At 42.3% G+C, this 22,336-nt stretch overlaps 2 protein-coding genes and 1 long non-coding RNA gene across 5 annotated transcripts in view; 2 read left to right on the top strand and 1 right to left on the bottom strand.

The window, feature by feature from the left end:
• Positions 1 to 4: 4 nt before the first annotated feature.
• KCTD18 (potassium channel tetramerization domain containing 18) lies at positions 5 to 21,139 on the bottom strand. Of its 3 annotated transcripts, none has more exons than XM_072812754.1 (7): positions 21,001 to 21,139; positions 18,511 to 18,746; positions 16,835 to 17,046; positions 14,403 to 14,596; positions 13,195 to 13,289; positions 7,257 to 7,359; positions 5 to 705 (listed from the first exon to the last, which is right to left on the bottom strand). In XM_072812754.1, exons 2-7 carry the CDS (start codon positions 18,668 to 18,670, stop codon positions 294 to 296), a joined length of 1,176 nt encoding a protein of 391 aa, XP_072668855.1. In that variant the 5' UTR covers positions 18,671 to 18,746; positions 21,001 to 21,139; the 3' UTR covers positions 5 to 293. The 3 variants fall into 3 exon arrangements, with proteins under 3 accessions (XP_072668855.1, XP_072668856.1, XP_072668857.1); XM_072812755.1 differs by lacking the exon at positions 21,001 to 21,139 and adding an exon at positions 20,420 to 20,862; XM_072812756.1 differs by lacking the exon at positions 21,001 to 21,139 and adding an exon at positions 19,116 to 19,139.
• On the top strand, positions 444 to 20,748 carry LOC140625469 (uncharacterized). The gene is made up of 4 exons (XR_012024802.1): positions 444 to 1,334; positions 11,000 to 11,073; positions 17,234 to 17,334; positions 18,530 to 20,748. It is a non-coding gene; the product is annotated as an uncharacterized lncRNA (long non-coding RNA).
• A 430-nt stretch (positions 21,140 to 21,569) lies between the features above and the next one.
• SGO2 (shugoshin 2) overlaps positions 21,570 to 22,336 on the top strand; it is a 54,572-nt gene continuing 53,805 nt past the window's right edge. Inside the window, exon 1 of the mRNA XM_072813165.1 lies at positions 21,570 to 21,788. The gene's annotated coding sequence lies outside the window, so the exon portion shown is untranslated. The remainder of the gene's footprint in view (positions 21,789 to 22,336) is intronic.

Raw genomic sequence — 22,336 nt, 5'->3', positions numbered from 1 at the left:
AAAGGGGACTTCTCTAGTGATTTTATTGTACTGTTTCGTTGCCTTAATACTAATCAACCATCCAAAAAAAATTAAAAAATTAAAAACCCGAAATTCAACTGTCCGGAGACAACCACGGCCAAGTTGGGGAAAGGAGGCGGGAAGGCAGGCCCGACGGGCGCCGCCTCCCTCTTCCCCTCCTAGGGGCCGCGGGCGGTCGTCTGTCGTCTTTCCCGCGACGCCCGGAGACACGCGAGGGGCCCCCTCCCGGCCCCGCCTTGGGGGACCCTGGGGGCGCCCCGGCCGCGTTGCCGTCAGTCGGCCGAGCCCCGGCCGTTTTCAGTCCGCGCGTGCGCGGCGGGGGCTCCCGGGGGCGGCGGGGGCGGCGGGGGCGGCGGGGCGGGCGCGGCGGCGCGCAGAGGAGTCCGCTTGAGCTTTATGACGCGCGGCCCCGCGGCCTTGGGCTCGGACGGCGGGACCTTGGCGGGAGGCGGGTGCGCGGCGCCGTTCTCGGCCCCGCGAGGAGCCGCGGCCTTGGGTGGCGCCCGGCGCGCGGCCGCCGTGGGGCCGGGAGGCTGCGGGGCGCAGGCGGGGCGCAGGCGGACGGACGCCGAGTTCCTGACCTTGATCTGGGTGCTGGTGGAAGGGCCCAGGAATCTGACGGGCTTGGGCCCCGGCTTACAGTCCACACCGGCCTCGTCGTCTTCGCCGAACGCCACCAGCCGCCTGTGAACACAGAAGCGGGTCACGGTCAGCCGTGCAGCCCCGGCCTCTCGCGGAAACCGCGCCACGGTTCGTCCTCCTCGGGCAGCCTCGGTCTCCTCAGGGGTCGGGGTTGCGAGGTGCGGAGGGCGACGGGCCCGCCCCTGCCCGTCTCGCGCCCGCCCAGGCCTCCGAAGACCGTCCTCGCCGGAAGACCGACTCCGAGCGCCGCCGTGTCGACACCAACGACCGTTAGGACTCGGCGGTCACGCTAGGCCGCCCTCGCTGGGCTCCCAGGCATCCTCGCGTGACCCAGAGGACAACCGGCAGGATCCCAGCTGGCGGTTCCTTTCCCCCAGGACAACCGCCTTAAGAGGTTTCCTGAGGAAATTTACTGAGCGTTTCCCGGACAAACTCCTTGAGAAATGCTGCTGCATGTGCTACTCCCCTCTTGAAACGTCACAATCTCTATTCACAAAGGTTCTGGGGTCTAAAGTAAAGACATTCGTTTAATCTTGACCCATAATGTTCCCACTAATTCTGTGATGCAACATGTGGCAGCCCGTAAAACTAGCTTTCCGTGACGCCAATTCTGCGAGCTGCGAGAATGGTCAAACCCACGGTCTAAGCGTTGAATGCTTATTGAATTTGAGGTATTGGACAAACCTTCAAAGATTCTTTTGTAGGTTTTTTTTTTTTTTTTTATGATAGTCACAGAGAGAGAGAGAGAGAGAGAGGCAGAGACACAGGCAGAGGGAGAAGCAGGCTCCATGCACCGGGAGCCCGACGTGGGATTCGATCCCGAGGCTCCAGGATCGCGCCCTGGGCCAAAGGCAGGCGCCAAACCACTGCGCCACCCAGGGATCCCGCTTCACAGATTCCTGAATTGAGTTTGCCATTCGTTATCAAAAGTCTGAAGAAGGAACAGTGTTGTTTTTTTTAATTTTTAAAAAATTCTATTTAAACAACAAAAAACCCCAAACCACCCTAGTTTACCCATTTTCCCCCTTTCCCCACCCCACCCCTGCCTCTGGCTACCACCTATCAGTTCTATCTACCTGGATTTTTTTTTCCTTCCCTCCACATATTACATCACATGGCACTTGTCGGTCTTTGACTTATTTCACTTAGCATAATGCCCTCAAGGTCCATCCATGTTGTCACAAACGGCAAGATTTCATTTTTATGGCTGAATAATATTCTACTGTGTGTGTGTTTGTGTGTGTGTATGTGTGTCTGTGTTATCCATTCATCCATTAGCGGATACTTGGGTTTTCCCATATTGTAAAGAATATTGCAATTAACGTGGGGGTGCATGTATCTTTTCAAGTTACTCTGCATTTTCACCCAGAAGTGAAATTGCTGGATCCCACGGTAGTTGTACCTTCAATTTCTTGAAGAATCTCCATACTATTTTCTATGGTGTCTGCACCAGCTTACATTCCCACCATAAGTGCGCCCTTTTCTCTATATCCTTGCCAACATTTGTTATCTCCTCTCTTTTTGAAAATAGCCATTCTAACATATCTGAAGTGATAGCTCATTGTGGTTTTGATTTGTATTTCCCTGATAATCGCTGATGTTGAACATCTTTTCATGTACCTGTCGGCCATCTGTTTGTCTTCTTCAGAAGAATGTCTTATTAAGATTTTCTGCTCATTTCTTTTAATCACTGTGCGGTTGTTTTGCTACTGAGTTGAGTTCTTCATATGTTTTAGATTTTAGCTCCTTATCAGATATATGATATGCAGATATTTTCACCCATTCAGCAGATACTCTTTTGATTTTGATGGTTTCCTTTGCTGTGTAGTTTTTTAGTTTGATACAGTCCCACTCGTTTATTTTTGCCTTTATTGCTTTCGCTTTTAGTGTCAGATACAAAAAAAGTCATTGCCAAGACCTATGTCGAGGAACTTTTACTACCTCTGGGTTTTTTCCAGGAGTTTTATGATTTCAGATCTTGTGTTCAAGTCTTTAATCCACCTTGAGTTAATTTTTGTGTATGGTGCAAGATAGAGATCCAGTTGCATTCTTTTGCATGTGGATATCCAATTTTCCCAACACTGTGTATTAAAGAGACTGTCCTTTCCTCATTATATCTTCTTGGCTCCTTTTGTTGTAAATCAGTTGGCCATATATGTGTGGGTTTATTTCTGGGCTTTCCGTTATTAAGATATTTTGAGAAACAGATCACATTCACATAACGTTTATAGTATATTGTTATAACTGTTCTATTTTATTGTTAGTTATTGCTATTAATCTCTTACTATGCCTAATTTATAAACTAAGCTTTATCACAGGTATGCACGTATAGGAAAAAACATAGCACATATACAGTTCAGTACTATCCGTGATTTCAGGCATCCACTGGCAAGTCTTGGAGTTTATCCCCTATGGAAAAGGGGGGGATACAATGCTAGTTTGAAATCAGGAACCATGAGTTTCTAGCTTTGTCAAATCTTCTTTCTCAGAATTGCTTTGGCGGTTCAGGATCTTTTGTGGTTCCATACAAATTTGAGGATTGTTTGTACTATTCCCATAAAAAATGCCTTTGGAATTTTGATAGAGATTGCACTAAATCTGTACATTGCTCTGGATAGTATGGACATTTTTACAATATTAATTCTTCCAATCCTGGACGACAGACTATCTCTTCATTTATTTATGTTTTCTTCAATTTCTTTCAGTTCTTTCGCATCTTATAGTTTTAATACACAGGTCTTTCACCTCCTTGGTTAAATTTATTCCTATTTTATTCTTTTTGACGCAATTGTAAATGGGATTGTTTTCTTAATTTCTCTTTCTGATAGTTCATCATTTGTGTATAGAAACAAAGATTTTCATGTATTAATTTTGTATCCTGCAAATTTAATTTATTAGTTCTAACAGTTCTGATGAAGTTTTAAGGTTTTCTAGATATACTATCATGCCAACTGCAAATAGTGCCAGTTTTACTTCTTCCTTTCTAATTTGGATGCCTTTTATTTCTTTTTCTTGCCAAATGCTCTGGCTAGAACTTCCAATACTGTGTTCAAGAAAAGTGGTGAGAGTGGGCATCCTTGTCTTGTTCCTGATCTTAGAGGAAAAGCTATCAGCTTTTCACCATTGAGTATGTTGCTAGCTGTGGGCTTGTTATATGTGGCCTTTATTATATTGAAGTGTAATCCCTCTATTCCCATTTTGTTGAGAGTTTTTATCATAAACTGTTGTTGAATTTTGTCAAATACTTTTTCTGTATCTGTTGAGATGATCATATGATTTTTGATATGATATCAAAACTGTCTGTAAATTTGTTTCAGTTCATGATGGTGAGGTAGGAAAATCTTGAATTTATCTCCTCCCATGGATACACTGAGTCTACATCTACATATGGAACAATTTCCTCTTAAAAAATAAAATTCTAAAGAAGAGCTGAGTGACAACTACACGTCATTGGCAGAATGAAGGAAATAAAGATTAGAGCAGAAGTAAATAAAGACTATAAAGACAATAGAAAAGATCAATGTAACTAAGAGCTGGTTCTTTAAAAAGATAAACAAATTGATCAACCTTTAGCTAGACTCCAAAGAAAAAAGAGAGAGGACTCAAACAAAGTCAGAAATGACGAGATGTTACAACTGATACCATAGAGATACAAAGGCTCATACGAGCTTACTACGAATAATTAATTACACACCAACAAATTGGACAACCTAGAAGAGATGGATAAATTTCTAAGGGATTAAGAGATACAAACTTCTAGTTATAAAATAAGTAAGTCATGGGAATGAAAAGTATAGCATAGGGAATATAGTCAATAATTAATATAATATTGTATGTGACAAATGGTAACTACATTTAATATGGTGAGCAATGCATAATGTAGAGAATTGTTGATTTACTATGTTGTACACCTGAAACTAATATAACATTGTATGTCAACTATACTTCAATGGTTTTTTAAAAAGGAAATAAATAAATTTTTAAAAGTTCCTAGAAACATACAACATATTAAGACTGACTCATGATGTAACTGACCACCTGAACAGACTCATTACTAGTAAGGAGACTGAATTAGTAATCCAAAAGCCCCCAGGGCACCTGGCTGGCTCAGTCAGTGGAGCATGTGCCTCCTGATCTTGAGGTCATGAGTTCAAGCCCCACACAGGGCCTAGAGCTTACTTAAAAAAAAAAAACAAAAACAAAAAGCAAAAATAAAAATCTCCCAACAAACAAAAGTGCAGGATCAAATAGTTTCACTGGAAAATTCTACCAAACATTTGAAGGAGATTTAATACCAATCCTTCTCAAACTCTTCCAAACAATAGAAGATGAGGGAACTCTTCCAAACTCTTTTTATGAGGCCAGGATAACCCTGATACCAAAACCAGATAAAAATGCCACAAGAAAAGCAATTTACAGGCCAATATCCCTAGTGAACATAAATACAATATACTCAACAAAATACTAGCAAACCATTTTCAACACAATACATTAAAAGGATCCTACACCATGATCGAGTAGGATTTAATCCAGAGATGCAAGGAATGGTTCAGCATCTATGAACTAGTCTATGTGATATACCACATTAACAAAATGAAGGAAAAGGCACAGGGAGTATTATTCGGAATGACCTTAAAACTGTCAAACAACCACTGCTGAAACACTGCCTGCTCCTACTGCTTGCATCAATTTCACTTCACAAAGATCATGTCCTGACCAGGAAGTGTAACAGCAATCCCCCAAGTCCTCTCTCTTTCATCAGCACTGATGTGTTTTCAGAGGCTAATAAATATACCATAATGAACTTTGATCCTGGAAATAGGATCATAATGGCATGGTGATCTGAAAACTGACGTGTAGTAGAGAATGCAAATATAATACATTCAAGCCTAAAACTACTGAACTAAATTTTCTTAAGTGAATCAAATGATTCTTTGGGACCTCACAGTTGCCTCTAAATCATCATTATCATTATCTTATCCATGAATCAAAAATAAAACCCCGATGTTTATAGCAGCAATGTCCACAATAGCCAAATTGTGGAAGGAGCCTCGGTGTCCATCGAAAGATGAATGGATAAAGAAGATGTGGTTTATGTATACAATGGAATATTCCTCAGCCATTAGAAACGACAAATACCCACCCTTTGCTTCAACGTGGATGGAACTGGAGGGTATTATGCTGAGTGAAATGAGTCAATCGGAGAAGGACAAACATTATATGTTCTCATTCATTTGGGGAATATAAATAATAGCGAAAGGGAATATAAGGGAAGGGAGAAGAAATGTGTGGGAAATATCAGAAAGGGAGACAGAACATAAAGACTCCTAACTCTGGGAAACGAACTAGGGGTGGTGGAAGGGGAGGAGGGCGGGGGGTGGGGGTGAATGGGTGACGGGCACTGAGGGGGGCGCTTGACGGGATGAGCACTGGGTGTTATCCTGTATGTTGGCTAGTTGAACACCAATAAAAAATAAATTTATTATTAAAAAAATATGTTAAAAAATAAAAAATAAAACCCCAGAGGAAAGACATATAGAGGAGAATCTCCTTAAAACCATTCCGGTTTGTTTTATTTTCTGTCCACATCTTCCACTAGACTCTTGACCAAGGTTTCTCAACCTTAGCATTATTGACATTTATGGTGGGATTAAATCTTTGTTGTAGGGGCTGCCCGGTACATTCTAAGATGTTTAGCAGCATCCCTGGCCTCTACTTACTAGGTGCCAGTAGTATCTCCCACCTCCACAGAGTCTCTAAATATTGCCAAATCCCCCCTATAAGACAAAACTGCCCCCAGTTGAGAAAACCACTGCTCTAGACCCAAACAATATTTGCTAACTCTAAGCTCAAAATGCAAAATAAATAATGATAGTAAAAAAGGGCCTTTAAGAAAAAAGATCTGTTTTAACAAGAGATAATGAACTACTAAAAACTAAACAAAACTCTGCATTTCTGTGAAAGATCCAAAGGGGGAGAAAAAAAGAAAGCAATCAGAGATTCCATAGGGGCATTGAATCAAATTCTAGAACAGATGACCAAGAAATCGAACATCTGAAAACCATGAATAATACCCAGACAATGAAAAACAAATATGATCTTAAATGTACTTAAAGTACAGTGAAAAGCACAGATGTAGAGTGAATTTAATGCTAATAATTCCATAGAATAAATGAAATGTCATCAAATAAAAATGCTCTTTGTGGCAACAGGAAGGAGAAAAGAATTCAGAATAAGTCACAGGAAATTCCAAATATTAAGTCTAATAAGTAAGTTTCTGACTACTGCCAATAAAGCCTAGGATTTCACTTTTATAGGGAAAAATACCACAGCATACACTGTGTCCACTAGTATTCTTAAAATCACACTCTCCCAAAAAGAACATACTATAACTCAATTCTAGAGAATTATTTCCAGTTTTTACATAGTTTCGAATTTATCATGACTTACCTTTTGGTGGTAATGCAGAAAACTTACCTGGGTGATTAATAAGCTTAGTAAGGTCAAGAACTATTATTCATTTCCCCAATAAAGGCAGTAAAGATACAGGTCACATTAAGAAAACAAAAATCAGTATTAACAGCACAGATAACCTCTTCCGAACTGGGGCCATGTGACGGAGGCTTCCAAGTAAAGGCCGCTCCTCCAGAGTCCAACATTCTATCAGCTCATGAGGCACCCGCCAGTAGCTAACACCTGGAAGATCGAAAGGCATAATTAAGAGAGCCACTGTCCGCTGCAAACGGTTCAGCAGGCAGAAAGAGTTTGAAGTTCGTGCCTCCTACTTGAAGAAGGTAGGGCGCTCAGGAAGCGTTCCCATGAAGCGCCGAGGTAATTGGGGCACAGCTCATAACCCAGGTCTAGGGATCGCTGGGTACCAGCCCCAGCTCCACCACTGATAATCGGCAGGTCGTTAAATGGGTCCTGGGCAGATGAGTGTGTGCTGGTTGAAGGCACAGGCTCTGGAGTCAAGACTCCCTGAGTCTGAATGTCACTTCTATCATGCACTAATCATGCGACCTTGGGAAAGTTACTTTTCCGTGCCTTAATTTTTTCATCTGTGAAATGAGAGTAATAGTACATAGGTTTTTTGTGACGATTAAATGAGTAAATTAATGCAAAATGCTTAGTATATGGCCTGGCACTTAAACAATACGATATGTGTGTGTGTGTGTGTGTGTGTGTGTCTATATGTCTATATATATATCTATAGGTGTCTTTATTTTATAATAATATACTAATATTATAAATTGTAGTGTTGACAGTAGTGTAAGGATTGGACACTGAGGGTTCTAACTCCCATCCTGTCCACCTCACTGGGTTGCAGTAATCATCAAAGTAGGGAAATTTTGTGAACCACCCTGTAAGGGCAACCAGTATATAAATATGAGCTGTCACTACCCTACAAGCATCTTTTCAAACAAGAATAGTCTAGTTAAATGTTAGGCCAAGACTGTGGTCAAACTTATTTTCATTTTTAAATCGTAAGTTTCTGAATGAAAGTTGGAAATGTATTTTTATGAACTTTGAAAACATCATCTGAGTGAAAAAGCCAAACACAAAAGGTCAGATAGTGTATGATTCTGATTACATGAAATATCCAGAATAGGCAAATGCATTGATACACAAAACAAACTGGTGGTTGCCAGAGGCTGAAGAAAGAAGAGAATGGGAGTAACAATTACAGGTACTGGCTTTCCTTCTGGGTGATGAAAATGTTTTGCAACTAGAGATGGTAGTTAAATAACATTGTAAAAGGAGTAAATGCCACTAAAGTGTATACTTTAATTCTATGTTATACAAATTTCACCTCAATTTTTTAAAAAAAAGAATGATAAAAAATTATATGTAGATGCATTTTAAAAGGCTTTTAAAATGATGTTGAATAAAACCCTTTTTAAAAAGGAGCTTTGGGGATCCCTGGGTGGCGCAGCGGTTTGGCTCCTGCCTTTGGCCCAGTGCACGGTCCTGGAGACCCGGGATCGAATCCCACGTCAGGCTCCCTGCATGGAGCCTGCTTCTCCCTCTGCCTGTGTCTCTGCCTCTCTCTCTCTCTCTCTCTGTGACTATCATAAATAAATAAAAATTTAAAAAAAATAAAATAAATAAAATAAAAAGGAGCTTTGAAGTCCCAGGAATGGATATGGTGTCCTGGTTTGTTTGTTTTTTTAAAGATTTATTTATTTATGAGAGAGAGAATATGAGCAGGAGGGGCAGAGGGAGAGGGTAGAGAATCTCAAGCAGACTCTACACACCAAGTGTGAAGCCCAATGCAGGTCTTGATCCCACAACCTGAGCCAAAACCAAGAGTTGGATGCTCAACTGACTATGCCACCCAGGTATCCCTGGTGTCTTGTTTTTTAATCATTAAAGATTTAGTAATAAATATTAACCAATTTAGCAAGCTGGGCATATAAATTATTATATATAATAGATACATCCAATATTCACAGAAGCCTATGAGACTTATGCTACAGAAACATCCCCAAATCTAATCCATTAAGACTTTTTAAAAGTCAGGTATATATAATTTACATAAAATAAAATCCACCCTTTTAAAGTACTCAGCTCAATGAGTTTTGATAAATGTATACAGTCAAGTAATCATAGCTACAGTCAAGACATCGAACATTTCTATCACCCCAAAAAGTTCCCTCTGCAATTAATGCCCTCCCCTTCATTCCCTAGTTTTGCCTTTTTAGGGGTGGCATATAAGTGGAATCATATAGTATACAGCCTTTTGCGTCTAGCTTCCTTAGCACGATGCTTTGAAGATTCATCCATGTTGATATACACATTAATGATCATTTCTTCTTATTGTTGAGTAGTATTCCATTATATGGATAGATCACAATTTACTTTAAAAACTTTTACGTTTTTCCTGCCTATAAAGTAATTCACTTTCATTGTATGAAACATTGATAATATAGAAAAGTAAATATTAAAAAAATCACTTCTAATCCTAAAAGTAGGAATCATGGTTCATGACATTTTGATGAATCTGATTCCAGTCTTTTTCTTATTAATATGACAGACACATAACTGAAAACAATTTACATTTCATTTTGTTTCCTACTTTTGATCACTCCATAATAGCTTATTTTATCATGGGCATTCATCTATGTAAAAAATTATTCATAATAATTTTAATAGCTATAGCTCAACTATATCTCATAGATGTACCAATATGCATTTAATCCTCTATTACAGATATTGATATTGTTTTTATATTTATTCTATTATGAATAATGCTTAGCTGAACACTGTTCATAAGCCTTTGTCTGCATTTGATTATAACCTTAAGGTAGGTACCTAGAAGTACAATTAGTGGGTCAAAGAATATGAACAATTCTGATGTTATTGATATATAATGATAAATTATTTCCCAATAAAGTATTATTAATTTTTACTCCTGCCAAGAATTCATGAGAGATCTTTATTAATCTAGTATAAAAAGGGAAGCCTCATCTAATATGTATTTCATTGATAAATAATGAGTTTGAACCTCTTGCCACATGTTTATCTCCTTTCCTGGAAATTTTGGGGTCATGAATCTTGCACATTTATTTACAAGAGGGGTTGAGCTGATTTTCTAATCAACTTAAATCATGAATCCTCTCTATTTTAAGGATATTCTTTGTCCAGGTAACATAACATATTTATCTAAGTTTTTATTAGCCTTTTAATTTTATTTATACTTTTTTGTTTTAAATATATTAAATATCACATAATAAAATTTATTCATCTTTGTCTTTATGATTTATTTCTCAGTTAAGAAATCAATTATTTGCTTACGTTTCATTATAGTTTATTATAGCTTCATTTTTCATCCATAAATTCACCTGGAATTATTTTGATAAATGACGCGAAGTTAAAGTTCTGTTTTCTCCAAGGATATTTCTCAACTACTTATTAAATCATCTATCTTTTTATATTGGTATTTAATACTTCTTTATCACATAGTATTTTTATTCTTATAACTTCATTGGGGTTTACTTCTGATCTCTGCATCTATTCTTGTACCAGAAACATCTGCTTCTTGTTATTACACGTAGTTCTTGTTATCCATATGTAGTATTTTTACTATCACACAGTTAGACTCATTCCTCTAACGACATCTACTTCCCAACATGTTCTTGGTGGTTTCACTGGCTTATTCTATCAAATGTATTTTAGAATCACGTCCTCAAGATTCCCAAAGAGCTCCACTGATATTTTGGTAGGAATTGTACTAAACCTATAACTTAATCTGAGAAGAACTGATGTCTTTACATGAAAAGTATAAAATATATTTGGTATATTTCACCATAATCTTTGTGTCTTCTTTTTTTTATAGCTGGATAGACGAACTGATGAATGGATAAGTATATTTCAACGGTTTTCTTCACAAAAGACTCAAGCATTTGATAGGTCAGTCCTAGTTATCTTGTTGTTCATTGCTATTGTGAATGGGATTTCCCCCTAAAATTTCTAACTAATCTATCATAAGTAAGCTTGTCTTTGTTTACTTATATTGTACCCAGCCAGTCTGGTCTATTAAACTCCTCATTTAAAATACCTTTGGTTGATTCCTTTGGGTTTCCTAAAAAGGCACACTGTCCACAAACAATAATTGTCTTCTTCCAATAATTCTTTCTCTTACTTCTGTTCCCTGTCTGATGGCTTTCCACAGGCCTTCCAGAATTGTGTTAAGTACCACTGACACTTCATTACGTGTTCTCTAAAAAGTTAACATCAGTCTTATGCTCTGTAAGCCAGTAGTCTCAGCTCTCCGCTTCAGCTTCCTGAGTCCATGGAGAAAGAAGCCCCGCCAGGGCCCTCCTGAAGCCTCCTGGGCAGACTGCCAGTCCAGAGGCACAAGAGGAAACAAAGAGAACACCAAGGGGGTTTGTTCCTCAATTTAAGCCTAAGTGCCTCAAAGTCAATTAAATCTAAAATTAAAAAGCTTAAAGAGAACAGCACTTTTTCCTATCTGTTTGCAGGGTATGATTTAGAAAAAAATAAAGGAGGAAAAGTGAGGCGGACAAAGCTGAGGAAAGGAAGGGCTGGTACTAGCACCCTGCCTGAAAGAGAAACAGGTGATGGGAGAGCTTTTAAAAGCCTCTTCCTCTCCTTTTACTCAATCTTATGTTGCTTGCAGTGTCTGTCTCTACCAGCTTTTAAGATCATTTGAGGACCAAGATGTGTCCTATTTATCTGTGGATCCAACCTTAGAACTTCTTATAGTGTTTGCACCTAATAGACACTCAATACATACTTGTTAATTAAGGAAAAAATAGGCATAGGGACACCTGGGTGGCTCAGCAGTTGAGCATCTGCCTTCAGCCCAGGGCCTGATCCTGGAGACCCGGGATCAAGTCCCACACTGAGCTCCCTGCATGGAGCCTGCTTCTCCCTCTGCCTGTATCTCTGCCTCTCTCTCTCTCTCTCTTTCTCATAAATAAATAAATAAATAAATAAATAAATAAATAAATAAATAAATATCTTAAAAAGAAAAAAATAGGCATAGAACAGTAACTCTTTGTGATCCTTAAGCAAGTGTCATGGCCTCTCTGAGACTCAGTTTTCTCATCAATAAAATGGTACATAGTATCCAGAATTGTTTTAAGACTAAGAGGTACAGAATGTAAACTTCTTATCACACTGGATACTAAATAGCATTATTATTATCAAATAATATAAGCAGTTAATAAAAATGGTCAAATTTCAAAGTGTGCATTTAAAGATGATGTTTCCTAAGCATTCTTCAGACATGTTCTGTGGCATTATTTTCATTTTTAAAATTTTTCCTTTTTTTTTTTTTTTTCAAGATTTTCCTTTTAAGTAATATCTACCTAACATGGGGCTTGAACACTCAACCCCGATATTGGGAGTCACACATTAATTAAATCTAAGATTAAATCTATCCATATGTAGTATTTAGTAGTTCTGACAGGCACCCCTCCTTTTTTCTTTTGATTATACATCGTATGTTTAATTTAAAGGTATACTTCCTAGGAACAGTGCTAGGTCTACGGTAGATGCTAAATAAACCCTTTTTAAACTGAACTAATTTAGCACAACTAACAGATGCTGAAATTATAAACCATTTTTCAGGTTACTAGGTTATGAACTATTAGTAATATCTAGCAACTCAGGAGTCTAACCATTTTTTAAAGATTTATTTATTTATTTCAGAGAGAGAGAGCAGGGGGAAGGGCAGAGGGAGAGGGAGAGAGTGTCCCAAGTAGACTCTGTGCTAAGTGCACAGCCTGACGCAGGGCTAGATCTCATGACCCTGAGATCACGACCTGAGCTCAAACCAAGAGTCGGACACTTAACCAACCTAGCCACCCAGGCACACCAAGAGGTCTAAGATTTTTAAGCAAACTGCCTCAATCAATGATACTATGAGGTGATAAACATACAAAGAAATACCTGACCTATAGAAAGAAATGCTTTCTCAAAAAAAGAAATGCAGCATTTGAGCTTACTTTGTTTTATTAAGGAAAAGTCTACCTTATGCCATGAAATAAAAGAATTGTACTATACCTTTTCCTTCCCAGGCGTCAAAAGCATCCATCATTTTCTTCAGTTCAGCTACTGAATAATAGCTCCAAATATACTGAACATTATTTCCCGCCTCTCTAGAAATATTGCAAAAGGTGATTAAAACATACTACCTAAGTATGAATGTGTGTATAGACACACACACACACACACACACACAGCTAACAGATACTCACCAAGTACTTGTTAAATTAAGGGGAAAAATATGTTGTTTTTGAATAGCTGTTCTTCTGTGACCCTTCCTTAAGCAGATAGGGAATATACTATATATTATATACTATGAGTATAATATACTATACTCATGCTAACCTGTATTTCATCTCTTTTTACTGTGGTAAAGTACTTGTTAATTCTGCAATACAGACTGTGCAGACAAATCAACAAATCTTTAAGAATAAGTTTTCTAAAAAAAAATTACCTAACCCCAGGAAAATTTTTAAAGGATTCACCTTTGGCTAAAACTTTCATAGCATTATGCCAGGCACTCATATATCTTATTTAAACATCCTGTAAAGAATTCAGAAAACTATGACATATTTAATACCTACTAAGCAAGTTCATGTGGTCATTCATCAGTCACTAATATGTGACCCAATCCAAACACCCAGAGAATTTAAAAACAACAACAACAACAAAAATCCAACCCAGAACAGCTAAGTGAATTGACCAATGTTAAGTAAGCTTACAGAAAAAATATTAAGAGAATAACCCTTAAGAATTTGACATGTACAAAGAATAGAATTTTAAGGCTGGGAGGGACCAAGGAAGTCCTTTATCATTTCTCAGAACAGGACACCAAGGCACAGGCCTGTCCTGGGTCACTCAGAAGGCCTGCCGACTTCTAAGCAGTGCTTCTGCTACTGGACTGTAGTCCAGGGGAGACAGCCAGGGAGGTGGCTTTGCTCTCCTTTCTTTCCTTTTTTAAATAAAGCCTCTCAGGGGATTCTGATGCCCAGCAGAGAGGCAATCTACTAGACCACTGTGGATGTCCTATAGCTTACATATATGTGAAATGGTCTTCATTACAATCTCTTCATGAAGCAAGCCTGTCTTGACAGCCATGAAAGCTCACGCTGCTCGCCAGGTGTTGACGATCTTTTCTAGTCAACCACGTACTCCATTCAGTTAACACCTCTTACGAGAGACCAAGACTTTATTTTGTTCCTTTTCATATTCAAATATGGACATACCTTTTAAAAATGCTTTTACTGTGAATTCTTCCTCCCAGCTGCTTATCAATAGCATCTGTTCCATCAGTTTTTGTGGAATATACACCAATAATTCTACTCTCACAGCTTGCACCAGATGTGTTAAGATAGTGGAGAACCCAAACTGTTGGTTTATTGCAAACTAAACCATATGAATCACAGAAGTCTGTTAAAGCCTGAAGCAAAAAAAATATACAAAATTTGAATTTAATTCTGGAGGAAAGTAAAAATGAATCTGCTCTATTACTTTCATGTAAAGCTTCAATTTCAGTTGGTCATAAAGGAAATAAAAAGATCATAAATTTCAGCCTAGTCTTTATGCCTTGAAAAACCAAACATGCTTTTGTTGAATATGGGGTGGGGGTGCAGCAAATCACAAAAAGCACCACCCAAAAACCCAACACCTTTTCATGTATAGAACCTTTTTCCACAGAGAAATTGTATTTTCCTCCCTCCCCCTTTAGCCTCACTACCAACATCACTTTTAATTTTAAAATCTTTGTAATGACTAAAAATTAGACCTTTTAAACTTTATTTCCTCCCCAATTTCCCATTTGACTCAATCTCCCTTTCACCTTCTACTCATTAAGACCCATGGTTGATGCTTATTTTTAACTCCAAGGCCAATCAAGAATTAACCAGATTAATGTGTTCTTTTCCACTGAAAGATATGAATATAGGAACTCAATGCAAACTGCGGCTTTTATCTACCATTCAGTCATTCATATGAATATTAAGAAACTACTAATGTGGTAAGCAGTGTCCAAAGTCCTGGACACAGAGTCCCAATCCTCCTTAAGTTTATAGCCAATGTAAAACACAGAGAGACAATACCCCTCAGCACACAGTATAAGTGCTACCAGGTGAGCTTATGATGTGCCAAGGGACACACAGTAGTAGGGCTTCACCCAGTGGAGTGGCAAGGGCCTTCCCCGGGAGAAACAGCACTATTCCTGAGAATGCCCTGAGGACCAGCACTTGTATCTGCTTTATTTGGTATGCCAATTTCCTGGAATAGTGCCTGACACAAAGGAAATGCTTAAAATTTACTGACTCGGTAAATGAAAACAGAACCCTAACATGTCTTACATTTTCATTTAATATTGCTATCTAACTATATGTTGTATTTCTTTGTGTCCCACACAGTCCCTAAGGCAGTGCTCTATACACCAAAAACATGTGAGATAAGTATGTGTTGGTTGACATAGGGAATATACACATGCTATGTCCCTTTTGCATACAAATCAGAAATAAAAGACTATAGAGTTGAGACTTCAGAAGATGAAATGTTAACCTACCCCAACTTGGCTCATTTAGCCTCATTCTGCAGATAGATGTAGCAAATAACACCAAAGAACTGTCCAATGACTCAATTTCTAAATAACTTCAGTAGCAGAACCCATACAACCAATGCAAATTCCATGTGGTTGACTAGAAGCGGAGCTGGAACCAAATCAACTTTCTCTTCATGCTACACTAATAACCATACCCTCAGCTTCCTCTCCTAAGCCAATGTCCAAATCAAACCAATTCAGATCAGTTGTTACTATTATTAATTATTTAGAAAAAATATTTTCCTTTGAGATCCCCACAGGTGCTAAAGGCAAATATAATACTTAACAGTAAGACAGAAATAAGTAATGAAGCTTTTCAAGTCATATAAAACTCTTTAAAATGTGATTTAAAGGAAGAGCATCTTGGGCAGCCCGGGTGGCTCAGCAGTTTAGCGCCGCCTTCAGCCCAGAGCCTGATCCTGGAGACCTGGGATCAAGTCCCACATCGGGCTCCCTGCATGGAGCCTGCTTCTCCCTCTGCCTATGTCTCTGCTTCTCTCTGTGTGTCTCATGAATAAATAAATAAAATTAAAAAAAAAATAAAAATAAATAAAGGAAGAGCATCTTAAGAAAAGATTGATCTCAAAGTGAATTAAACAAACCAATTACTAAGTTTTCACTTAGTAACAAACTGCTACACTCACTAAATCAGGTAGGAGATTTTATACAATCTTTTACTTATCATGACCATTCTTTTAGTCCTTTCAGTAAACAAAATAATACCACTATATCCTTACATACTACAGTATTGCTATTAATTTACGAAGAACCTAAAAAGCAGAATATTTCTATTAAAAAAGCCATCAAAAAGATATTAAATCTTCAATGAGAAATAAACACTCCATAAACCTCTGAGTGGCAATGTAATATACTTTCCTAGGAAGAACACAGAATTTTGTCTCTAAAAAAATTCGTAGTAATTCAGAAAAGTGTCTTCCAAAGTTAGGAAAAGTAAAACTTTCTCTAGTTTGGTTTATGTGACAACACAGGCTATGCAAAATAACACACATTGCTTTGTGTATAAAAATGTATATATATGTATACATATATATTTTTTAAAACTTAAAAAAATGCCAAGACCTTTTTAAGTTCTATATTTGACCTTAAAGAATATGTCTCCATTTCATTGGCCAAGTGGTCGGACAGGCTGTATGGATAAGGGATGCCAAAATAATCAGCCTCTTCCTGCAGAGCAATTCGGGTTTGCTCATCTGTGGGAATGTGAACTTCTCCGTGAAGATAATCCAAAAGGTATTTAAATAGATGTCCATCGCGGTCAATCACACAAGCCCCTAGAAAACATTCACTTCAAAAATGAGTGCATAGATACATATGACCATGGATAAAATCATCAAACTAAAATCCGGCTGAAGACCTCTGCAATTAGAAATGTTTCTTTCTCACAAGAGAGTTAATAGCTACTGTTCAAAAGGGTTTAGTCAAATTTGGTGATCCTCTGTTTTCTCACCTACCACATAGGAAAATGTATCCCAAGGTCCATCTGGGATTTTGGATGCAATGACTGTATTCCCCGCTATGGCCATTCAAAAGCCACAGAGACCCCAGATGGCTTCTGAAATGTAAGCTTACCCCCAACCCCAGCCCTGCCCAGCCAGGGGACACATACGGAGTTCGTCCCTAATGAGGGCATGCCCGTTAATAAGTCATGTTCATCTGTAAGTCAACCTGTAGTTTCACTGACATATAAACCCAGGGCTCGGCTCCTAATGCTACGCTGGTACTACTTTATGACCAAAGGTTTTCTTAGACAATTTAGCAGAGTTGGTGTGAGGTTACTCAATAATTCCTTTTCTCCCTCGATTAGCTTAGAATACAAGGGATTAAGAAGTTAAAACTTGGAGACAGAGAAAAACCTCAATCCCTGCTTATCATCTTCACCAGCCACCTTCCTGCCCACATGGCCACCAAGCCCTGGGTGCCAGCCGTTGGTGTTTTCCATTCATTCAACTGCCCGTCAGCTGGCAAAGCACTCTCTCAAAGCCCAGGGTTACTAACAGCCCCTAGTGCTCAAGACTCCTCACTCTCTGTCTTCTGACACAGAAGCAAGAGTGGGTTCTCTGAGCCCCAGAACAGTGCAGGTGTGCAGAATGCCTTACTCGAGTTGCTGAGGTTTCTCTACAACCAGTCGTAGGTTCAGTAGACACCAGAGCACTCCAAGCAGGGAGAGCAGCCCAGGTCCCTACCCTTGTGTTTTAGTTTTTTCTGGAACACTAATTTTCAGTCCCCTACCACCAGGTGGCCGATGGTACACTGCACTAACATTTTCTCACGTGTACACATCAGCCCACACAAGGCTACGCAGCCAGATTAGGTGGCAAGTCCAACACCAATTCTACGCTGCCGGTGACTGCCCTGTGAACAAAGAAGGCGGCTGCTCTCTCCAGAGAAATCGAGGTTTTAACTTGAAGAACACAGAGAGAAGCCTCAATACCTTTCCCCACAGAGTTGCACGACTGTAACAGCTTTCCAGATATAATCAACTCCCGTCCTGAGGTCATGGTAGGCCTTTACACGCAGATGTCTTTTTGTCACCTTTTAGTGACAGCATCGCAGATTCTGGAAACTGGCATTTCATTTCTCCCCGTATTTAATAAATCTCCAAACAGCTTTAATGGTTTCAATAATTAGCATACTAGTTGAATATATTCTACTGTAATTAGGAAAACCGAAGGGAATTTAAACTAGACTATTTTAGTGAATATTTATGAGCATGCTTACAGACTTTAGATATTTACCTGATTCATCTGTTTTTAGAGGGAAACGACCACTGAACATAGATGCCAGCATCGAGTCTTTAAAGCGGCACAAGGACTCACGTCTGGCTGTGTAAATACAGCCACCAACGTTCAGTTGAAGAATATCTAACACCTTTTCTTCTACCTCGTGACCTTCCATCGCTCCCAGCAACACCTGAATTTTTGCCTTCAAACGCTCTCAGAAACTGCACAATAGCAGTGGTCCTGGTCCACCTCTGTAAAAACAAAGAACCATCACTGCTGAAATCGCCAACAATACACTAAGTAGATAATAAAACAAATATATTTTAATGTGACTCAAAATAAATTACTCAGCACTGACAATATTGAAGGACTTTATGTAATATGAAAGAAGTTTGAGATACCAGCTGAGAAGCTGGACAACTTTGGCTCTGAGTATTTATAAATGCTAAACCCTCACCAACCAAATCATAGCTACTGAAATGACTGTTTAAAGAATTAAACAAAATAATGCATTGTCACCTATAAGGCAGAGGTGAGGTTAGCTTAGGTTCTTTGATCCTCCCATGTCTTTACAGTAAGCCTGAGGGAGCTGTCTAGACTGCAGAGGGGTCAGCACGTACCTCGGGATTAGGCTGCTGGGCTCTACTGCCTACGAGGTGGGGCAAATTACTCTCCTCTGCCTGCTTCCTCATCTGTAAGATGGAGCCAGGGATGGTGCCCACCTCAAAGGACTATCAGAGGAATAACCGCAGAACCTAAAAAATGCATCTAGAACAGTCTCTGGCTCAGGGACAGTCCTCCATACATGACAAATATTGTCTTTAAGGATATAAATTTCACCATAAGGTGTATACTGAGGGATCGATATTGGCCCTGGAGATTTCAGGAAACGTAAGAGCAGAAATTATTAACAATGGTGATTGTAGTTCCTAAGTTAGGTAACTAAGGAGTGTGTAATTTAGCAACTGAGGTCACAATTTGATGCATACCAGTAGCCAGACTGGTCCAGACAAGCGACTGATAACATCCCTAAATCATCTGGCTTCTCCATTCTAAAATGGCTGTAGCTTTAAAGAAGTTTTAAGGACTTGATCCCTTAAGCCATTCCAGGAGCTGGATGAACTCCAGGTGACCGTGGGGTTTCTACGGAACCTAAAACAATGCTGGGATGAAAGAGGCGCAGACACGCTCCCTGATGTCACTGCGTATTTCATAGCAAATGTCAAATGGCTGCCAAGAGGCTCGATTATATCCATGGCAACTCATTTTTACTATGTGATCAACTAGCATCCTTTTGTAGACGCTCCAATTTAGCGGGTCTCCAATGAATTGGGGACAGGAGTCCAGTGGTGCCTGATGAAAACAATGTGTGTCAAACATGCTCGGTGGACAGAGACCCTCATGGACCAACGGTCCAGCTTTCAAGGAGCACTTGTCCATGGGACTTCTTTTGCTGCCTACAAGTCCTAGGAGCAGCCGGCGACGATCCATGGGAGAGAACCGCCTCTGACCCGTGGGGTGCAACTGGCTCTCGCTGCCCCAGGTAGCAGCTTCCTGAAATCCATCTATTCTTCAAAGCCACAGGCAGTGTCACTACTGGCGTGACCTTCGCAGGGACCACCTCCCACCCCCTCCAGTTAGAATCTGTGCACAGTCCACCGAATATACTTCATAATCGCTCTTAATAATTCCCATTTACTCGGTGCTTATATGCAGGAGACACTTGGCAGCAATTCTCTTATTAAAGCCCTACTGGATAGGGCCGACTGTCCCTACCGACAGACGAGGAGAAAGCGAGCGATGGGAGCAGGGTCCACACTCGGGCGGCCCCGCCGGTACGTGGTCAGCAGGGCCAGCTGCACCCCACGATGCCTACTTCTGCATCCCTAATTCTCCCGACCTGGGCGCTTCACCCGCCAAGCACCTGTCCCCCTGGAGGCTTCTTGTCGACAACAGGAGCACAGCAGCAGCCTGAGTACAGGGATGAGGAGGCACCCCGCCTAGGTCAGCTTCCATCACCGTCCGAGGCCCCAGCCTCCGATGCACCCCACCTAGACCCCCTGCTGTGTCGGAAGCGCCCTGCACCCTGGGAGGTGCCCCCCATGCGGCTCCGTGACCACCTGCACCAAAACCATCGGAGTCGCTTGCTGCAAATTCAGATTCCCGGGCCGCAGCACGGTCGGGTTCAGAAAGTCCCGCGCGGGGTGGGCAGTCCGCCCGCGGACCCCACTTGGAGAAACGCTGCTCAAGGGGCTCGCCCTCCTCCCACGAGGCGGGACGGAAGCGGCGGGGCCGCGGCCCCAGAAAGCCCCGCCGGGGTCTCCCCGCTGCCCGGGGACCCCGAGTCGGCCCGAAGCCCGAGGCTGCAGCCCGGAGCGCCCGTGGTGCCGGCGCGATCCGGGCCCTTCCCCGGGGCGCCCACCCGGCGCCTCCCGGGCCCGCGGCCCACCCGGCGCCCCGGTCCTCGGCACGGGCGGGGCCGGGTAGGCGGCCTCCCCGACTGACCTGCGGCCCGCCCGGCCCTCGGCGCGGCCGCCGGACGCCGCGGGGCCCGACGCGGAAGTGAGGGCCTCCTCCGCGGCCCGGCAACTCGTGCAGCAGCGCGGCCCCGGCGGCGCCCCCCTGCGGCCCGGCCCCGCGGCGGCGACGGCCGGAAAGACGGAGGCCCCGCCCCGGACGCGCCCCGCCCCGGGCTGGCCCCGCCCCGGACACGCCCCGCCCCGCCCGGGCTGGCCCCGCCCCGCCCCCGGACACGCCCCGCCCTCTGGACACGCCCTCCTCGCCCCCGCGCTGGCCCCGACACGTCCTGCCCCCGGGCTGGCCCCGCCCCCGGACACGCCCCGCCCCCCGGGCTGGCCCCGCCCCGCCCTCTGGACACGCCCTCCTCGCCCCCGCGCTGGCCCCGACACGTCCTGCCCCCGGGCTGGCCCCGCCCCCGGACGCGCCCTCTGGACTCGCCCTCCCCGCCCCCGGGCTGGCCCCGCCCCGCCCCCGGACATGCCCCTCCCCGCCCCTGGGCTGGTCCCGGACACGCCCCATCCTGCCCCGGACACGCCCCGTTCTGCCCGGGCTGGCCCCGCCCCGCCCCCCCGGCCGCGTCGGCCTGCGGGCGGTGGGGGCGGCAGCGGGAGCGCTCGGTGCCTGCGGGAGAGGCCGAGACCTGCCGGAGACGCGCCGCTGGGCCCCAGGGGAACGTCGTGTCCGCCGAGACGCCCCATTACCCCGAGGCTGCGGTTGCTCGGGGGTCACTTCGGTGGTAAGAGTTAGGAAGAGCTCCGTCCTCTCACTCCCAGGTGAGGACCCTTCGCTCCAAGCCGGGCTGCTCGGTGCCGAGGTTTAGTGACACGCCGCACGCTCTTGGCTAAGCCCATCCGGGGAGTGTTTGTAGTTTGCGAAGCTGTTGTTTAATTTAGTCTGTTGTACTGCCCCGTATTTTATTCCCATCACAGCAAGGAAAATTGAGGCAGGAGCGAACATTTAGTGAACACTGATGTCCATCTGACGTGCTGAGCCGTTTACATGACTTTAATTTTAGCCCAACAGCAACCCCAAAAGAGTTCTTCCAGCTTCCAGCAGCACCCTGCCTTGTGCAAAAGACTTTTCTAGGTATTTCAAGATGAATAAAACATAGATCTGTTTTCAGGGTACTTTCCTACAGTCCATAATAGTTGGTTCCCAGTTCCTCTGTCTGGGTCTTGGAAGGGAATAAGCCAATAAGACCTATGCCCACCTACTGCCTCAGGTAGTAGTGGGAAGATTGATTCCTCCTACAAATTGCGCATTAGCCGTGGACCAGGCACTAGGAGTGAAGGACTGCACGAGACAATCAAGGCCCCTGACC

Source organism: Canis lupus, chromosome 36 (genome assembly GCF_048164855.1).
Source record: "Canis lupus baileyi chromosome 36, mCanLup2.hap1, whole genome shotgun sequence".
In the NCBI taxonomy this organism is placed as follows: domain Eukaryota; kingdom Metazoa; phylum Chordata; class Mammalia; order Carnivora; family Canidae; genus Canis; species Canis lupus.
Note: the sequence above shows the minus strand (reverse complement) of the source record. Positions and strands in the feature narration are given on the sequence as shown.